The sequence below is a fragment of the Oncorhynchus kisutch genome, linkage group LG4, assembly GCF_002021735.2.
Source record: "Oncorhynchus kisutch isolate 150728-3 linkage group LG4, Okis_V2, whole genome shotgun sequence".
Classification (NCBI taxonomy): domain Eukaryota; kingdom Metazoa; phylum Chordata; class Actinopteri; order Salmoniformes; family Salmonidae; genus Oncorhynchus; species Oncorhynchus kisutch.
This window is the reverse complement of record NC_034177.2, coordinates 45904323-45923808: the sequence shown is the minus strand read 5'-3', so window position 1 is coordinate 45923808 and position 19486 is coordinate 45904323. Positions and strand designations below refer to the sequence as shown.

Genomic DNA, 19486 nt, shown 5'->3' with positions numbered 1-19486 from the left:
GGCTACTACAGTAGCCTCAGCAGCACTCTGTTGAGGCTAGCTTACATCCTCCTCTTGGTACATTGACTTCAATACAAAACCTAGGTTGCTCTTGGTTCTCACCCCCTTTCATGGACCCCCACATTAATTATGACAACAAATGCAGCTGGCTAGTTTAGTTACACCCGGCTCAAACAAAGGGATGCAATGTTAGCTAGTTGGCTATGACTATCCAACACAACATTAGAACTCTTCCAAGTCAAGGTAATCTTTTGGCTTTTTTATTGCCACCAGGGCCCACCGGTGTAACTGCTTACTGACTGTACACTGTAATGTTACTGAATGATTGTAGCGGGTTTACTAACGCATTTGTTCTATTAGCTATGTTACTTTAGCTAATATGGGAACAACGATGTGGTCTGTGTGTAGCGGTTAAGACATGGTTTGGCTTGGAAAGGTTTTTTCGCCTGGTCACATACAGCTGATGTGTTGTTCATTGAAGTCCACAAATGAAGGGAAAAGGTGAAAGGAGGAGAGTGCATAGAGGCGAGAAGGAATACAATGTGGCTGCTATGAAAGTGAACTGTGTTTATGCATGATCAAGGGTGAATTCATTCCGCCGATCCTGTTGAAAAACGTTTCTTAAACGGAAACAAATGAAACGGGGATAAAAATACCTGAATTTGTCCAATAGAAACTCTCGTTTGTAACTGCTGGACTAATGATTACACCCTAGATAAGCTAGATGCAGGCAAGAGTGTGCAAGGCAGATTTAATGTGTCACTGTCTGTCCATGTGTCACTGTTTGTCATCTCAACATTTTCTCTCGACCTGTGTGCACCTACGTTGTAAACTTTCATTCACAGGCTAGGTTGTAGCATGATGGGTATAAGGAAAATGCAAGTATCATGTAGTAGCCTAAACCTATCTATGCTACATTGAGCTGGGTGAATGGAATATGAATGACAGATATCCAACATGCTGTAATAGAAACAAGGCCATGCTCATGAAAAAAAATGGTCCTCCCTCATCTTAAACGGCACTGACTGCCACTGGTCTTCACTGACATTTTCAACCTCTACCTGACCGAGTCTGTAATACCTACATGGTTCAAGCAGACCACCATAGTCCCTGTGCCCAAGGAAGCGAAGGTAACCTGCCTAAATGACTACTACTATGTCTTTAGCCATGAAGTGCTTTGAAAAGCTGGTCATGGCTCACATCAACACCATCATCTCGGAAACCCTAGACCCACAACAATACGCATACCGCTCCAAAAGATTCACGGATGATGCAATCACAATTGCCCTCCACACTGCCCTTTCCCACCTGGACAAAAGGAACACTTATGTGAGAATGCTATTCATTGACTACAGCTCAGCGTTCAACACCATAGTGCCCTCAAAGCTCATCACTAAGCTAAGGACCCTGGGACTAAACTTCTCCCTCTGCAACTAGATCCTGGACTTCCTGACGGGCCGCTCCCAGGTGGTAAGGGTAGGTAACAACACATCTGCCACGCTGATCCGCAACACGAGGGCCCCTCAGAGGTCCGCGCTTAGTCCCCTCCTGTATTCCTTGTTAACCCATGACTGCGTGGCCAAGCACGACTCCAACACCATCATTAAGTTTGCCGATGACGCAACAGTGGTAGGCCTGATCACCGACAACAACGAGACAGCCTATAGGGAGGAGGTCAGAGACCTGGCCATGTGGTGCCAGGATAACAACCTCTCCCTCAACGTGATCAAGACAAAGGAGCTGATCGTGGACTACAGGAAAAGAAGGGCTGAATACGCACCCATTCTCATCGACGGTGCTGTAGTGGAGCAGATCGAGAGTTTCAAGTTCATTGGTGTCCACATCACCAACAAACTATAATGGTCCAAACACACCAAGACAGTTGCGAAAATGTCCCGACACTGCCTATTCCCTTTCAGGAGACTGAAAAGATTTGGCATGGTTTCCCAGATACTCAAAAAGTTCTACAGCTGCACCATCGAGAGCATGACTGGTTGCATCACCGCCTGGTATGGCAACTGCTCAACCTCCGACCGTAAGGCACTACAGAGGGTAGTGCGAACGGCTCAGTTTATCACTGGGGCCAAGGTTCCTGCCATCCAGGGCCCCCCCTGTACCCCCGCACATTGACTCGGAACTGGTACCCCTTGTATGCAACATAGCCTCGTTATTGTTATTTTATTGTTACTTTTTTTATTTTCTTAAAATTGCATGGTTGGTTAAAAACTTCTTCGGGATCTGTGTCTCTTCCAAGGGACGGTTGAGCTAACGTAGGCTAATGCGATTAAGCATGAGGTTGTAAGTAACAAGAACATTCCACAGGACATAGGGTGAAACAGTGAAATAAAGTAGTTTGTGTCGGGGGGCTGGGGTCAGTTTGTTATATCTGGAGTACTTCTCCTGTCCTATTCGGTGTCCTGTGTGAATCTAAGTGTGCGTTCTCTAATTCTCTCCTTCTCTCTTTCTTTCTCTCTCTCGGAGGACCTGAGCCCTAGGACCATGCCCCAGGACTACCTGACATGATGACTCCTTGCTGTCCCCAGTCCACCTGGCCATGCTGCTGTTCCAGTTTCAACTGACCTGAGCCCTAGGACCATGCCCCAGGACTACCTGACATGATGACTCCTTGCTGTCCCCAGTCCACCTGGCCATGCTGCTGTTCCAGTTTCAACTGACCTGAGCCCTAGGACCATGCCCCAGGACTACCTGACATGATGACTCCTTGCTGTCCCCAGTCCACCTGGCCATGCTGCTGCTCCAGTTTCAACTTCCACCTGACTGTGCTGCTGCTCCAGTTTCAACTGTTCTGCCTTATTATTATTCGACCATGCTGGTCATTTATGAACATTTGAACATCTTGGCCATGTTCTGTTATAATCTCCACCCGGCACAGCCAGAAGAGGACTGGCCACCCCACATAGCCTGGTTCCTCTCTAGGTTTCTTCCTAGGTATTGGCCTTTCTAGGGAGTTTTTCCTAGCCACCGTGCTTCTACACCTGCATTGCTTGCTGTTTGGGGTTTTAGGCTGGGTTTCTGTACAGCACTTTGAGATATCAGCTGATGTACGAAGGGCTATATAAATAAATTTGATTTGATTTGATTTGATTAATACCATGCTATTGTTTGAGGAGAGTTCAGTTTTGAACATAAAAAGTTATTAATAAACAAATTAGGCACATATGGGCATTCTTGGTACAACATTTTCAGTCTAAAACTTTGCACATACACTGCTGCCATCTAGTGGCCAAAATCTAAATTGCAGCTGGGCTGGAATAATACATTACGGCCTTTCTCTTGCATTTCAAAGATGATGGTACAAAAAAATACAAAAGAACAGTTGTTTTTTTCTTTGTATTATTTTTTACCAGATCTATTGTGTGTTGTTATCCTACATTCCTTTCACATTTCCACAAACTTCAAAATGTTTCCTTTCAAATGGTACCAAGAATATGCATACAGGCAGTTCGATTTGGGTATGTCATTTTAGGCGAAAATTGAAAAAAGGGGCGAATCCTTAAGAGGTTTAAGGGCTCGTAAAGTAAGCATTTCACAGTCGTATTCAGCGCATCAAATTAAAATTTTGATTTGAATTTCGATTTTTGCCGTTCACAATACTCTCATCTTCTTAACTACAGTCTTTTACCAGAACAGTGAAAAAAAGACCAAAGAAAAACCGATACGGAAATTAAAGCCACGAAGAACAGTATGTAAATGCCCTGTTTCAATCTGCATGTGCAGTGTGGGGAGAATCTCTTGAATAACTACTCAGCAAACACAAATGATGTCTAGTATGCTCGGAAAGCTGTGAGATTTCACCAGTGAACGGACATTGTGATGTACAGCGACACATGTACTCATACATCGTAACGAGCCAGTCTTACCTGTGAGGTCCGACAGGGAGTTGTGTGCTGATTTGCTGTAGGCTGCAGTCTCCCTGTGACACTCCAGTGACCCTGCTGCCTCCATCATCGTGTCTGCTACGGTCACATCTGGCTGAGACCTATAGGACATGACAGCAACAACAAAGACAGCGAGAGATGTCACAGAGCCCTCTCTCAGTCTACCTCTCTGTGCCTCTCTCTACCTCTGCACTCCATCAGAAGTAAACAGTTGCCAGTGAGTATATGTAGGGTGGCAGGGTAGCCTAGTGGTTAGAGCGTTGGACTAGTAACCGGAAGGTTGCAAGTTCAAACCCCCGAGCTGACAAGGTACAAATCTGTCGTTCTGCCCCTGAACAAGGCAGTTAACCCACTGTTCCTAGGCCGTCATTGAAAATAAGAATTTGTTCTTAACTGACTTGCCTAGTTAAATAAAAAATAAAATAAAAAGTAGTTCAGTCCAATTAGTCATTTAATATAATCTTTAAGCTTATACAGATCCTCGACAATAGGTAAAAAGGTTTGATATGTGGTATGTATAAAATGTTTGACATTGTGGTATATTCCTACTATCAAACTATGAAAGCTCATATTCTGTACATCAAAGCGGGCGTAGTACCTGTACATGAATGGTGCAACAGTAGCAGTGTTGGGGTGGTTGTATTGCTGCTGAGGATGAGGTAGCTGAACACTGATGGTGTTGCTGGCTGTGGTAGCGACTGGGGGCACTCCGTTGGTGTGGTGATAGTGAGACCTCCCTTCAGAGGCAGCCAGGCTGGAGCAGGAGCTTCTGCTGTCCAGCTGGCCCTTGTGCACCGAGAGACCACCACCCCCACCGGCCCTCAAAGTGCGAGGCCTCTCTCCATCTCGACCAGAAGAGGTCTTCCCTGCCTTGGAACCTGGCTTTGGTATTCCACTGTGTGCTGCTGAGGCTGAGCTCTCCTTTGTGCCACTGCCAGCCTTGCCTCCTTTTGGGATGAAGCTAGTGATCTTGGCATTCCTCTTGGGCTCCGCTGCGTCTGAACCTTCTACCTCCTGCCTGTTGTTGTCCCTGCGTACCTCCTGCTCTGTGACCGACCCCAACTTGGAGCCTTCCTCCTGGGCCTTGTCTCTCTCCTTGAGCCTGGCCTTGTCTTTCTCCTCCCCAGTCTTCAGAGAGCTCTTCCTGGGGGTGAGGGCCCGGCTGAAAGTGCGCTGGGCAATGCCCTTCAGGGCCAGTTTGGGGCTGGTCGCCATGGAGCTGGGGGGCCGGGAGTTCCCATTCGCCTCTTCCAGGGGATCCACGCCGGTGGGGCGCACCTCCATCGCTTCCGTCTCCTTCCCCGTCGGACTGTCAGTCAGGACTCCAGCTGCCTTGGAGGTTCCTTTGGTGTTGAAAAGCTTGAGTTTCTCCAGCATGGACTTCTGGGCAATGACTTTAGGGGGGACCTCTAGGGGTGGGGCCACGGGCTGCCTGGTGGGAGGGTCCTGCTTGACGGACAGCATGGAGGAGGTGGCGCTGTGCTTGACGTTCAGGGACTTACTCCTCCAGGGCTTGCTGCTGTTGCCTGCATCGGGCTGGGGGATGGAGGAAGAAGAGCAACCATTGATGGGCCCTGGAGACAGACCATGCTCAGTCATGATGGGGGAGGCCATGGAGCTTCTCTCTGTGGAGATACACAAACAGAGGCAGGGAGAGATGAGGGAGGACAGAGTGCCTGCTGTAGATCGAGATCTCTCATTAAATAGTTATAGTTGGGATAAGGGATGAACCATCCCTGGCAAAGCCATCGATCACGTGACACCATTCATTCCAATGTGAAGACTCAGTAGCACATTGAAGCCAAATGAAGTCGGTTAAGATGGCATCTCATGGAGAAATAACATGCGCTGTTTGAGCTTCTCCAGGAAGTGACATTGCAGGCTAGCTCAGCGCTGCCCCCTCTCATTGAGTAACTCCAGTTGAAGGCTGACTGGAGTACTGCAACCTGTCATTAGAAACAACAATTATCTTCTTCTGTGTGCAATAAAAAAATATATGGTTCAAGGACATAGATCTGATGTATTAGAAGCAATTATTTGGTACCATGATTGTCTTCTAAACATTGACCACGAAGATTGTAATTTTTACATTCACTATAATGGGGGATCCTGTTTTCTGCCTGCCTGCAGTACCAAGGTTGGCCTTGAACCTCTGTGACTTCAATGAGAGGCGGCAGTCGTTCTCCCCTGGGATGTCTGTCAGTCTGTCTGTCACTCACTCACTCACTCACTCACTCACTCACTCACTCACTCACTCACTCACTCACTCACTCACACTGGTCTCCGTGGCTACACTGGGCTTCACACAATACTTATCTAATGCAATACAAAATTATTACTCTGTGAATTACATGCTGAGTAAACACATACTCTTATCTACAATTTGGTATAAGAGTCATGAAATACACTCCAAAATTCGAAATATGAATTGCAAACAGTTCTGATGAAAAAAAGACATATTCCTCAGTATGATTTAGAGTACCCCAGCAATCTTTAACATGCAGATATTTAATGATCAATTAGCTGGGAAATATATTGTTATTAACATGCTTTAAGCATATCTGACCTACCTCTAAGTCCAGTAGTCTACAACAAGCAGGGAAACTCGCTTCAGACGTTAATCCACTCTCAGTAAGCACACCTTCAGAGTAAACCCAGCCACATACCTGTCTTTTACCATGCCTGAGGGGAGGTAAACAAAAATGTACTGCCCCAGCTAGCAGACGTTTACATTTCAAACCAAAACATCAGCGGAGGGTTGTGTACAGTTTAGAGTGCAAAGCTATGCAGAATACCTGGGAGAGAGAGTCAATCATGAAAGCCTGTCTGTTCTTGCCAACTCAACACTGAACACCAGTGACCATATACAACTGACACACACACACACACACACACACACACACACACACACACACCTCACAAATAACGCTCTAACAATGTTGAGCTTTGTAACACATACATGCAGTAAATCGCACACATGCATAACTCACTTAGCTTATACACTGAGTGTACAAAACATTAAGAACAGCTGCTCTTTCCATGACATAGACTGACCAGGTGAATCCAGGTGAAAATGGTGATCCCTTATGATTGTCCCTTATTGATGTTAAATCAACTTCAATCCGTGTAGATGAAAAGGAGGAGACAGGATAAAGAAGGATTTTTAAGTCTTGAGACAATTGAGACATGGATTGTGCATGTGTGCCACTTAGAGGGTGAATGACAAAAGATTTAAGTGCCTTTGAAAGGGGTATGACAGTAGCTGACAACTGTGGGAAGCATTGGAGTCAACATGGGCCAGCAACCCTGTGGAACGCTCGCGACACCTTGTAGAGTCCATGCCCCGACCAAATTGAGTCTGTTAATGAGGACAAAAAGAGGAATGCAACTCAATAGTAGGAAGGTGTTCTTAATGTTTTTTTTAGTCTCGGCGTATGTTGTTTTTAGGCTTCAACGACTTGATTTGTTATCAGGCTCACTTGTTAAGCTCATAACCCTGGCTAGGAAGTAGCGTGTTTCAAGTGCAACATTTATCAGCAGTGTTGCGCACCAGTCTCCAACAAAACGTACAACTCAACACCCCAATTCTTCCCCAACAAATGGATAGCCAGCAGGTGTCCTGGCCTCTATGTGTCCACCACTAGTGCTCTGGTTTACAGGTCAAATCACCAGAGACACTTGGCCAAAAGCACCCAACTCCCCGTTAGTTACACGATATACTCAGTAGCTTCAGACTACTGAAGGTATACTTCCCTGTGTCCCCCGTGCATTCTCAGCCCGGCAGCTGCTCCAGGGTCTAACGGTCAAGCGGGAAACTGTTTTAGTAATTCTGTTTGTGTGGGCACCCTTTAACGATCATGAGTACTTCCTTTCACCTCAGTCACTCGCGGGTACATACAAGTGTTGTGTTCCACCTGGTGTAACTAGAAACACAACTGGACCTTTCACATCATATAGTAGGACTCGAATTGAGGTGAAGAAGATTTTTTTTTGTGAATGTGGCGAATTCATTGTAGTCGTCATGTCTCCCATTCACCGCCTAAAGAAATGCATCTACGTTGCGCATGTTTAAGTGAGTTCGACAATATGCTCTGGTTCTTTATAGAGACTAGTAGCTCAGTTGGCAGAACATGGCGCTTGCAACGCCAGGGTTGTGGGTTCGGTTCCCATGAGGCACTTGTATGAAAATGTTGGCACTCACCCCTGTAAGTCGCTCTGTGCAAGAGCGTCTGCTAAATGACGTAGACAGTGAACGTTCCTTCACATGAATGAACACCATCTGGGATAATCATCCTGTTCTAGCAGAGAGGAACGACAGTGACTTTACTTCATCAAATCTCCTATTGACTCCACTACAATAAACACTTTGTCAAGCATAAGGACAGACAGACACATAAACAATCTACAGCCAAGCTCTAGCGTCTACTGTTTTCATTAGCATAATCCTATACCCCCCCCCCCCCAGTCTAAATTTGGCAACAAAAACAAATCAATTTACCCCCCCCCCCCCCACTCACCCTCTCAGATGATCCTTGATTGACAGGTCAGGAATGACAGTGGTCATTGTATAGTTCCAATCATGCTTCTATCCTCTCCCAAGAAGTGAACACTACCCATTTCTGATTCCCGTAACTCTCACTATGTCCTTTCCACCAGAGATCTACACTTAACAAGCTATGAGGCTCTCTCCCTCACCGCCTATCTTTTCCCCTCTCTACCCTTTCCTATCTGTTCATCTCTCGTTCACTCGCTATCCCACCCTCCCTGTCGCTATCCCTCCCTCTCTGTCGTTCCCTCTATCCCTCCCTCTCCTTACCACAAGTACACTAATTAGGGCTCAATCAATGCACAGTGAATGCCTCATCAACACAGCAGCAGCAGCTTACCACAGGCTGGCTTCAGTAGACCGTAGACTGGGTTATCCAGGCCCCGGCCCCAGCCAGAGCACTAACTCCCATTGTCACGCTGCTCTGCTCGGCTCTGCTCTCACTAACATACATCACAGTACTTGGGGAGTACCGCCTGACTGGCTTCATACCACCGAGGACTCAATCTGTCAATCTAGGACTTAGTCGTACAGTGAGTATACATTATGGGATGTATAATTCTACGTCAAACAAGGCCATCTTTTCATACAGATTTATTTACACCACTACGATTGTAAAGCCATGGTGTGATGTGACGTCCACCACACTATAATCCAACACAGAGGCAGGAATACAGTAAATATAGGCTTGAGAAAGGAGAGGAAGTGACACATTTGTTATGTCAAATGTAGCACTTTGCAATACTCAAATAGAGGATAAGAGGTGGCAAGTCAGCTGAAATGATAGGTGCCGAAATAGCTCTTTACTTCACAAACAGAAATGGCAACGGCTTAAAGGTTATCTGTGAAGCATTACAAATAAAACCTAAACCTAAGACCTAATGTAAAAAGACACCGAAATAGATCATATCTTTCATTTCGTGTAACATTTTACCTCGAACGATCCACAGGGGAGCATGTACGCCACAAGGTCAGCTTGAGTGGCACCCGTGTTGTTAAATCATTACCTGCTCCTCTTAAGAGCAGAGGAAATGTAAAGGCAGAAACCACGTTTACATAGGTCATCTATCTATGTGTGTGTGTGTGTGTTTAGGATCACTGTCTATGCGGTTAGCTATTTATGTGTGTGTGTGTGTGTGTGTTCCGGCTTGGGGAAACCATGCCTTCTCACCTCCCTGTGGTCCAGTCTGTTAATGTACCTCTAATGGTGCGACTGTTGACAGTTCAGTCACACGGTAGTGGATAAATGGTTCTCTCCCAGCAGACGGCTGTTTCCCACACCATTCTTCTAAGGAAGAGGTCTTTAACTCGCAGCACGATTCTAGCTACAACCAGCTAACAGCACACACCTAATAGACTGTACGATAGACAAGATTGCTACCAATCCAGATGTGTTTAGATATTTCTCTGTTGTTGTCGCCCTGGACGACCACCCATTGATTTATAAAACGGGTGTCCCCGAAAGTGGTTTCCCTCTAAAAGCACAGACCCGACATCCTCCTGTACTGTAACTCACCTCTGTCGCTGCTGGAGGGCTTGGGCTTGTCGTAGTGGTTGAAGCTCTGGCTGCGACGGTTGCCGTTGGAGGCCGCGCGGGGCTTCCCCTCGCTGCCTGGAGCTGAGACACGCATGGTGGGAGCTGGCAGTCTGTGGGCCACAGGGGGGGTGGGGGGGGACAAAAGTTACAGGTTCAATAAAACATCCAACAGTATAAAAACATCTCCTAAAGAGGATTAAATAATATTCCTCAAATCAGTCTAAATAACTCCCTTTTAAGGAGTGCATGAATGCATCTCGTGAGTACTTAACAGACGATCTATGGACAAGAGCTCAATAAAGACGCATGTGGTTGCACAGTTATTCCACTAGGTGGTGCTATTGCATTACCTCATGCTGGGCATTTCCCACACTCACACACAGTTGAAAAGCACTTCCAGTCTACTGAAACCATGCACACAGCAAACCCACCAGGAAGCAAGTGTTAATACATCAAAAGTAGTCTAACATACTACAAGACAACCTGAAGTTAGGTGGGAGAATGGGGATGGTGGCAGCTTTTCAAACACAATACGTGGTGCCTCTCCAGTGTGAGTGGATTGCGGCATGCAGTGTCTATGGAAGTGAGATAGAGGACAGCTGACCTAGAGGATTTTCTCTGAGCCACAGAGAGCTTTAGCCCTTTACTCTGAGTGGAAGAAGCCTTGGATGACAGACTGCATGGAGGAGAAAAGAGAGAGAGACAGGTAAGAACGAATGTTAAGAGTAGACAGAGATATGAAAGCTAATCGGGTGAGACCAAGAGGATCACAGAGATTTGGACAAGTTAACGGAAAGCGAAGCGATTCACAGACGTGGAATGAAGGTGGCCTGCTACGCATGGAAGCCGCAGAAGACGAGACCACGCGCAATTCGAATGGATGACATAAACAACCCTGAGGAACCAGTGTCATGAGGAAACATGAGGAATCAACGTCACATTTTATGGTGAATGACTGGGGGGGGGGGGGGGGGGTCACTCACAAATAACCTCGCATACTATATCTGAATCTTCTCCAAACCATTGATCTCTTGCCATGCGTGGAAGCTGGAGGTTGGGTTGTTACAAGGTACTGTTACCTAGACAGCATATCTGATGCTGCTTGGTGTGCTGGTGCGGTGGAGCTGTGGGTATGATGGGTGTGGGTCTGAGCGGGGGCTGGTGACCCATGGGGAGTATGTCCAGGCTGGTTGCTGTGCTCTGGGTGATGAGAGGCCTGCTGCTTCAAGACCTTCTGCTGCTGCTGCTTGTAGCGGGACAAGCTGAAGAACAGGCCCAGGATGGTCTTCAGGTTCCCATGAAGGATATCTGCAATAGGAGGAGAGACAGAGAGGTTGGTCACCTTTGGTATCATTTCCGCTTCACAGTCGGCTCTCACGTGGAGTTACTCGTTAGAGGTCGTTAGATGAGAAGTCGATATGAGGGAGAGTGTCCGGTAGATGACGTACCTTCTGCACTGAGTCCCTGGATGTTCACCCCTTTAGCTGCCAGGAATCCTAGGCAGGTATTGATGTTCTCAATCTGGGGGAGAGGGGAGAGGAGAGAGGAGGGCATGGTTCTTTGTCAGTGCAGATAAAGCAGAGTCATCCATTAACAAATATTTGTTAATACAATGACAAGGTAATATTAGGCTTGATGTTCGTCTGCGATGTAGGAAAACCTGAGTCAAATCGAGAACCATATGGTCCTCTGTGGATTATAACCAACCACGAGTGATGCAAGGTGAAACAATTCTGTCTGATCCACAAGCAGAAATCATCCTTCAGACAGTTCAAACATAGTAGTAAAGGAGTAGAACTAAACTCTCTTAATTCAGACCTTACCACAGATCTTTTCATGCAATTCACAATCACCCATTGGTAAGAGCAGGGAAGTTTCCCAACAACTAAAAGCAACGTGTTTCTGAGGAAATCTAAACGCGTTCCCACCCATTACACTAAACTCCAGGAAGTTCACTTTGAGGGAGCGCAGATTACTGAAAGACTTCCATTCATAGAGCTACTCCTTATTTTAATAATATTTGCCCAATTTCTGGCCCGCCACAAGAGAAAAAATGTTGTACAACAATGGGATCTGTCATTTAATGTGTAGGGGAGCTGGTGCTGGTGGGTGAGCCAGGGTGAGTCAGCTAGAGTGAGATATATTAGACTGAGGGAGGTGGTCCAAGTGACAGACAGCTTGTAGGAGTGAAATAAGGTCAGAGAAAGAGAATGAGCTGCAAAATTGAAAGCAAGGGAGATATCTAATAATATTAAAGGTCCAACACAGCAGTTTTGATCTGAACATCAAGTCATTTCTGGTTAACAATTAAGTACCTTTATAATCATCGTTTTTAATTCAAAGGGTCAAAACGTCAACAAAAGTAGCTTTTAATAAGCAAAGAGCAATTACTCAAGCAAGATTTTGCTAGGACTGCCTGGTCTGAGTAAGGGCGGGAAAACTGAAAACGAGCTTTTATTGGAAGAGATGTTTGGTCTCTTTCTTAATGGTCTACTAACTAATTTACCGCCTTATGATGCCTCCCGGGCAGGCTAAAACTCCGTCCCACCGAAACAGGCGAAAATTTCAGGTTGTCTTTTCAAACAACTCTTACACTGAAAGGGCATTGTCAAAACGTTCACAATTTCACAGTATTATTTTAATATATATAAAACACATGAATATCAGGTTTTTGACTGCGCTGGGCCTTTAAACTAATGATCTTGGCTTATCATACAACCAAAATAGAGGCTTCTAGAGTATGTCGAGCGCGATCACAACAATAACGAAGTGAACGGATGTTTAACCCATGGATCCATGGAGAAGTATGATAGGCAAGGGAGGTTGTTTGGGTGTCAGCGGGACACCGGTCTATTTAATGCCACCCCACAGCCTCCCTACCGTGCTAGTAGGGCATCACTAGAAAGGCCGTTCTCTCTCGCAGGAAACAGTGAGGAAAGAAGCACATGCCACCAAGGGTCCTCACTCAGTGTCAGGATTTCAGATTTGGGACGGATCATCCAGTTGTGTTCGCACAATTACCACACATGCGATAACTCATTATCCGTACTATGAAGTACTGCTAGGCTCATGCCTCCCTGTTATCACTGTTTTAGGGGTTGGAGGGCTGGTTCCCTTATGTTACAGAATAAACACAACACTCACCATCTGAGTCTGGCTCTTTGGGTAGCCATTGATGTCTTCTATCTTCTCATTCGCTAGAAAAGAATGATGAAAAGAGAGCGAGAGGTCAAGAAAAGAAAGAGGACATTTAACGATGACATAACACATCCTCCTTGGGACTTCCCCTGCACTACGACGAGTCACATTGAAGACGCCCGTACAGTGTCTAACCTAAAGCAGTAATAACTTACGCTAACCGCGGGAAGCAGCCGGGTTTTTGCACCTGATGCCATCTCAGTCAAATACCACCGCTATGATCCTCATTTAGACTCCGCTAACCACGCTGCCTCTATTCACCCCACTTAAATATAATGTACAGTGCAGACACACAGGAAATAATGACAGGCTTGGCTGCTCCACCTCTCATCCACCCTGGGAGGCTAAAAGCAGAGCTGGAATCTCAAATTGCTGAATTTCCGAGCAGGAAAGACTTGATTTTAAAGACCCTCCTGTCCTAAAGATCCCTCCTAACCTCTCCACAGTAAAGACCCGTAGAGGCCACTGAGTTGGAGGCCGGAGAAGAGAGAAGCACTGTGACATATCATACTCATCATAGCACACTAATATTCGACTATATAATATGATAAGCATGCAAAAAGTTTGTTCTTGTCATTGCATTGCAATGGAAAGCCAATAGGAAACGCATAATGGTTACATGGAAGCATTCCAATTGATCTGCTGATTAAAATGTAAAAAAGGTACCAATAGAATGCCAGGCAAGTCCTTACCGACAACCTGTATGATCTCAGCCAATAGCACTCCATCTGTAACATCCTGCTGCAAGTCCTTACCGACAACCTGTATGATCTCAGCCAATAGCACTCCATCTGTAACATCCTGCTGCAAGTCCTTACCGACAACCTGTATGATCTCAGCCAATAGCACTCCATCTGTAACATCCTGCTGCAAGTCCTTACCGACAACCTGTATGATCTCAGCCAATAGCACTCCATCTGTAACATCCTGCTGCAAGTCCTTACCGACAACCTGTATGATCTCAGCCAATAGCACTCCATCTGTAACATCCTGCTGCAAGTCCTTACCGACAACCTGTATGATCTCAGCCAATAGCACTCCATCTGTAACATCCTGCTGCAAGTCCTTGATCAGTCGCTGACGGCCCGACTTCACCAGGTAATGGTTGGCCCAGTCCGTGTAAATCTGCCCAACAACAAAACACATAGGAATACAATTGACATACAAGCAATTCACTTAATACCAGACCATTACCAGTTAATGCAGGCAAAGCAATAGCCTGTAGATAACCCCTTTCAGAACACACTCGCTTTTCAAGGCGTGACACTCACATTCCTCCAGAAATCAGGCCACCGAGCACAACGTATGTTCTGCTCTGAGAGTGAGGAATCATGTCTTTCAAAGAGTAGGAAGTATGACGTCACGTATTAAGACAGAAACTCACTGGCTGAGAGCACCGGTGTGTGGTGTCTGTAATCTGAGGAGCTTTGCTCATAATTGGATGATTACTGCTGCTGCATTTAAACATCTCAGTCATTTTAACATCTCAGTCATTTTAACATCTCAGTCATTTTAACATCTCAGTCATTTTTTAAGTCTGTTTGATCTGACGGAAAATAGTCTACACTTTTTTCCCCCAAACTGTTTATGAGATTATTATGCTTATACTGTAGCTAGATAATACAGATCCACCCAGAGTTCACACTCTATGAGAACCAGGGGGATAAGTACTTCACCATGGGGTTAAGAGGAGTTACCAGGGGGTTAAGAGGGAGGCACCAGACAGGTAATCGGACATGAAAGTGAAACAGATGAAGAAAATCTGTGGGTTTGAATGGCAAAACTGAACAGGTGATCGAGGGTAGGTAGAGCGCTTAATGTGGACAACAGAAAGTAGCCTGGCAGAGAAAGATGGTTTTAAGAAATGTACACCTTTCAAGGTACTATAAAGACATTACAAAACAGCAAAGAGCACAACACAAGTTTGCTATTCTGTTTCCTGCATGGTGTTTCGCTGACCTGTTTCTGGTGAATTTGCATGAAAAAAAAAAGGGTGATGAGTTTGACACTAAAATCTCAGGCTGTCTCCTATAGATAAAGCTATGACTTTCACTATGGAACAAAACACAACGCAACAATAGGGTCAATGAAAAGTCACAAACCAATCAAGTAGCTCATGAAGCTCAATATAGATAAATAGTTACAAATGTGCACATTGCTTTCAGAAACTTTAATGCAAGGAAACTTACATTTCTATCAGCATGTTAAATGTGCAACCAGAGGGGGAAAAAAACTCTGGACCAACTACAGTGACTTGCGAATGTATTCACACCCTTGGCATTTTTTCCTATTTTGTTCCCTTACAACCTGGAATTAAAATAGTTTTTTGGGGGGTTTGTATCACTTGATTTACACAACATGCCTTCCACAAACAAGAAATAAGACAAAAAACGGAACACTTTGTAGAGCCACCCTTTGCAGAAATTACAGCTGCAAGTCTCTTGGGGTATGTCTCTATAAACTTGGCACATCGAGACACTGGGATTTTTGCCCTTTCTTCAATGCAAAACTGCTCCATCTCCTTCAAGTAGTATGAGTTCCGCTGGTGTACAGCAATCTTTAAGTCATACCACAGATTCTCAATTGGATTGAGGTCTGGGCTTTGACCAGGCCATTCTAGACATTTAAATGTTTCCCTTTAAACCACTCGAGTGTTGCTTTAGCAGTATGCTTATAATCATTGTCCTGTTGGAAGGTGAACCTCAGTCCCAGTCTCAAATCTCTGGAAGAATGAAACAGGTTTCCCTCAAGAATGTCCCTGTATTTAGCGCCATCCATCATTCCTTCAATTCTGACCAGTTTCCCAGTCCCTGCCGATGAAAAATATCCTCACAGCATGATGCTGCCACCACCATGCTTCACTGTGGGGATGGTTATCTTAGGGTGATGAGAGGTGTTGGGTTTGTGCCAGACAGAGTTTTTCTTGATGGCCAAAAAGCTAAATTTTAGTCTCATCTGACCAGAGCTTTGCAGCTCCTACAGTGTTATCTTTGGTCTCTTTTTTGCCTCTGATTAATGCCCTCCTTGCCTGGTCTGTGAGTTTTGGTGGGCGGCCCTCACTTGGCAGGTTTGTTGTGGTGCCATATTCTTTCAATTTTTTAATAATGGATTTAATGGTGCTCCGTGGGATGTTCAAAGTTTCGGATATTTTTTATATCTCAACCCTGATCTGTACTTCTCCAAAACGTTGTCCCTGACCTGTTTTTAGAGCTCATTGGTCTTCATGGTGTCGCGTGCTTGGTGGTGCCCCTTGCATAGTGGTGTTGCAGACTCTGGGGCCTTTCAGAACAGGTGTATATATACTGAGATCATGTGACACTTAGATTGTACACAGGTGGACTTTATTTAACTAATTATGTGACTTCTGAAGGTAATTGGTTGCACCAGATCTTATTTAGGGGCTTCGTAGCAAAAGGCGGGAATACATATACACGCACCACTTTATTTGTATTTTTTAAAAGTTTTTATTTTTTATTTATTTTTTTCAAAGTTTTTTTTAAACAGGTCCGCAAGGCACTAAAGGTAGTGCGAACGGCCCAGTTCATCACTGGGGCCAAGCTTCCTGCCATCCAGGACCTCTATACCAGGCGGTGTCAGAGGAAGGTGCTAAAAATGGTCAAAGACTCCAGCCACCCTAGTCATAGACTGTCCTCTCTGCTACCGCATGGCAAGTGGTACCGGAGTGCATAGTCTAGGTCCAAGAGGCTTCTAAACAGCTTCTACCCCCAAATCATAAGACTCCTGAACATCTAAATCAAATGGCCACCCAGACAATTTGCATTGCTCCACCCCCCTTCTTTACACTGCTGCTACTCTCTGTTGTTGTCATCTATGCATAGTCACTTCAATAACTCAAACTACATGTACATACTACCTCAACTAACTGATGCACCCGCACATTGACTCTGTACCGGTACCCACCTGTATATAGTCTCGCTATTGTTGTTTTACTGCTGCTCTTTAATTACTTGTTACTTTTATCTCTTATTCTTGTCCGTATTTTTTGAAACTGCATTGTTGGTCGGGGGCTCGTAAGTAAGCATTTCACTGTTGTATGCGGCGCATGTGACTAATACAATTTGATTTGAACAGCCATTTATATCTAGCTACCACTGAAAACAAAAGGCTCAGGGCTTAAGTTACCTCTCCAACCAGACAGCGAAGGGGTGTGTAGATCCTAGACTTAGACGTTAAATCATTGTATCTGTCCCATTATGGTGTCTGTGAGTAGTACATTTTATTAATCTACTACTTCCATGAGTTGGCAAACAAACTGAAAAGATGAATACTGCCAACTGTAGTGTGTTGTTTGAACAGGTATAAAGCCAAGGTGGGTGATTTACTGCCACCTGTAGTGTGTTGTTTGAACAGGTATAAAGCCAAGGTGGGTGATTTACTGCCACCTGCAGTTATGAAATGTTTGCTTGAGAGTATAATTCATTGGCTGATCCCTCCCGATGACCTGGACGGAATTATATGATCTTTCTTAACCCATAGGAAGTCCCACCCAGTTAGCTACTTCAAAATGCTGAAAGTCATCAATGGCGCTTCCCATACTAAAACATACTCCATCTATCGCTATGGTGTCGATCCTCTTTCTTACATCTCACAAAGTGCGGCAGAGAGTGAGAATATTCTTGATATAACATTGAATGAGGCGAGCACCGCTTTCACCATCCAGCTGGGGTGTCCATTCATAAGCATTAGTCATGTCTAACACCGTCATTGTTTAACAAAATATCAAGAGGCACCTATTGTCCATCACAGTTCTACACCCCCAGTAGCTTGACTTTCTGTTTAGATTTGTTTGATTTGATTTGTATCTCTTTTGCGTCTAGTTTTTATTTTATGATTTGTTTCTTTGTCCACACTGCTGAATATGTTTGATTTACGGTCATTAGGTGGAGGCTACTCCACAAGCCCTTTTGTGCTTTTTCCCTCTGTCACAAACTGTCTCTCTATTTGTACAAATTAAAATAAAATAAACTAGTCTAAACTCTATGGTCCACCAGCTCCCTCGTCTATATCCTGTCCTGTCCAGGTGGGAAAAGCCAACACTAGGGGGCAGTGTTGGAGTGTGTGTGTGTGTGTGTGTGTGTGTGTGTGTGTGTGTGTGTGTGTGTGTGTGTGTGTGTGTGTGTGTGTGTGTGTGTGTGTGTGTGTGTGTGTGTGTGTGGCCAGTGCATCCCATGTGTCAGTGGACCAGAGGTAATCTATTCTAACACATCATGTTACTGTTCCCCCATCCTCCTCTTCCTCCCTCAAAGCCACTCTATTTCATTATTAATGTCCTACACACACACACACACACACACACACGAATGCATGCACACGCACGCACTCACACACAAATAACTCATCCAGAATTAGGCTGCATCTGATCCTGCTTTTTCTTTGGACGTAGTATTGCAGAGAGCAACCGAGCATTACTCCACCCAACCAAACCATATGCATTACGGCACCACTTCAGACCATCGGTGGTGTTCATCTGATCCTCACATAAATAAACACGTAACCATCCTGGTGGAATGGAACCCTGTCTGTGGTGGTGTTCGGCTGGAAGTCAGTGCAGGCCAGCTGGACGTGTGTTTACTGCAGAAGAAGGCTGTGGTGGTGTTCAGCTGGACGTCAGTGCAGGCCAGCTGGATGTGTGTTTACTGCAGAAGAAGGCTGTGGTGGTGTTCGGCTGGACGTCAGTGCAGGCCAGCTGGATGTGTGTTTACTGCAGAAGAAGGCTGTGGTGGTGTTCGGCTGGACGTCAGTGCAGGCCAGCTGGATGTGTGTTTACTGCAGAAGAAGGCTGTGGTGGTGTTCGGCTGGACGTCAATGCAGGCCAGCTGGATGTGTGTTTACTGCAGAAGAAGGCTGTGGTGGTGTTCGGCTGGACGTCAGTGCAGGCCAGCTGGATGTGTGTTTACTGCTGTGGTGGTGTCTTAAAGGGATTCTCTCTTCCTGGTAGGACCGAACGAGCGGTTGCAGACCCCAACCAACGTGGAATAGACATTGAATTGACGTCTGTGTCTGGTAGTTCTACGCCACAAAACACCACACGGGCTAACTCATGATTCCATAATGTACCAATCCCAGAAAGAGGTATTTTCATTCTAATCTTTCACCATATGTCCCCCATTAGGGTACGCCAACAAAATAAAAAGGAAATATTACCATTTTATTCTGCGCTTGTGTGTTCCCGTTTCCTCTCCAGTGGGCCCCCTGGCCCCCCAGCCCCATGAACTCTGTAGCCGGGCTGCAGTGTGGAGCACACTGAGCCACAGCACAGTACTGCTACTCCAAATAGAGTGCTGG

The 19486-nt window shown here is 45.4% G+C and overlaps 1 protein-coding gene across 9 annotated transcripts in view; it reads right to left on the bottom strand.

Moving 5' to 3' along the window:
* LOC109889595 (neuron navigator 2) overlaps nt 1–19486 on the bottom strand; it is a 140711-nt gene that overhangs the window by 87110 nt on the left and 34115 nt on the right. For 7 of the 9 annotated variants that reach the window (XM_031823102.1, XM_031823094.1, XM_031823095.1 and 4 more), the window contains exons 2-9: nt 14188–14305; nt 13127–13179; nt 11431–11503; nt 11062–11290; nt 10587–10658; nt 9962–10092; nt 4498–5524; nt 3882–4000 (exon numbers count right to left, since the gene is read on the bottom strand). In XM_031823102.1, coding sequence (XP_031678962.1) covers nt 3882–4000; nt 4498–5524; nt 9962–10092; nt 10587–10658; nt 11062–11290; nt 11431–11503; nt 13127–13179; nt 14188–14305 — 1822 coding nt within the window. The other 2 variants (XM_031823103.1, XM_031823097.1) reach the window with 2 other exon arrangements.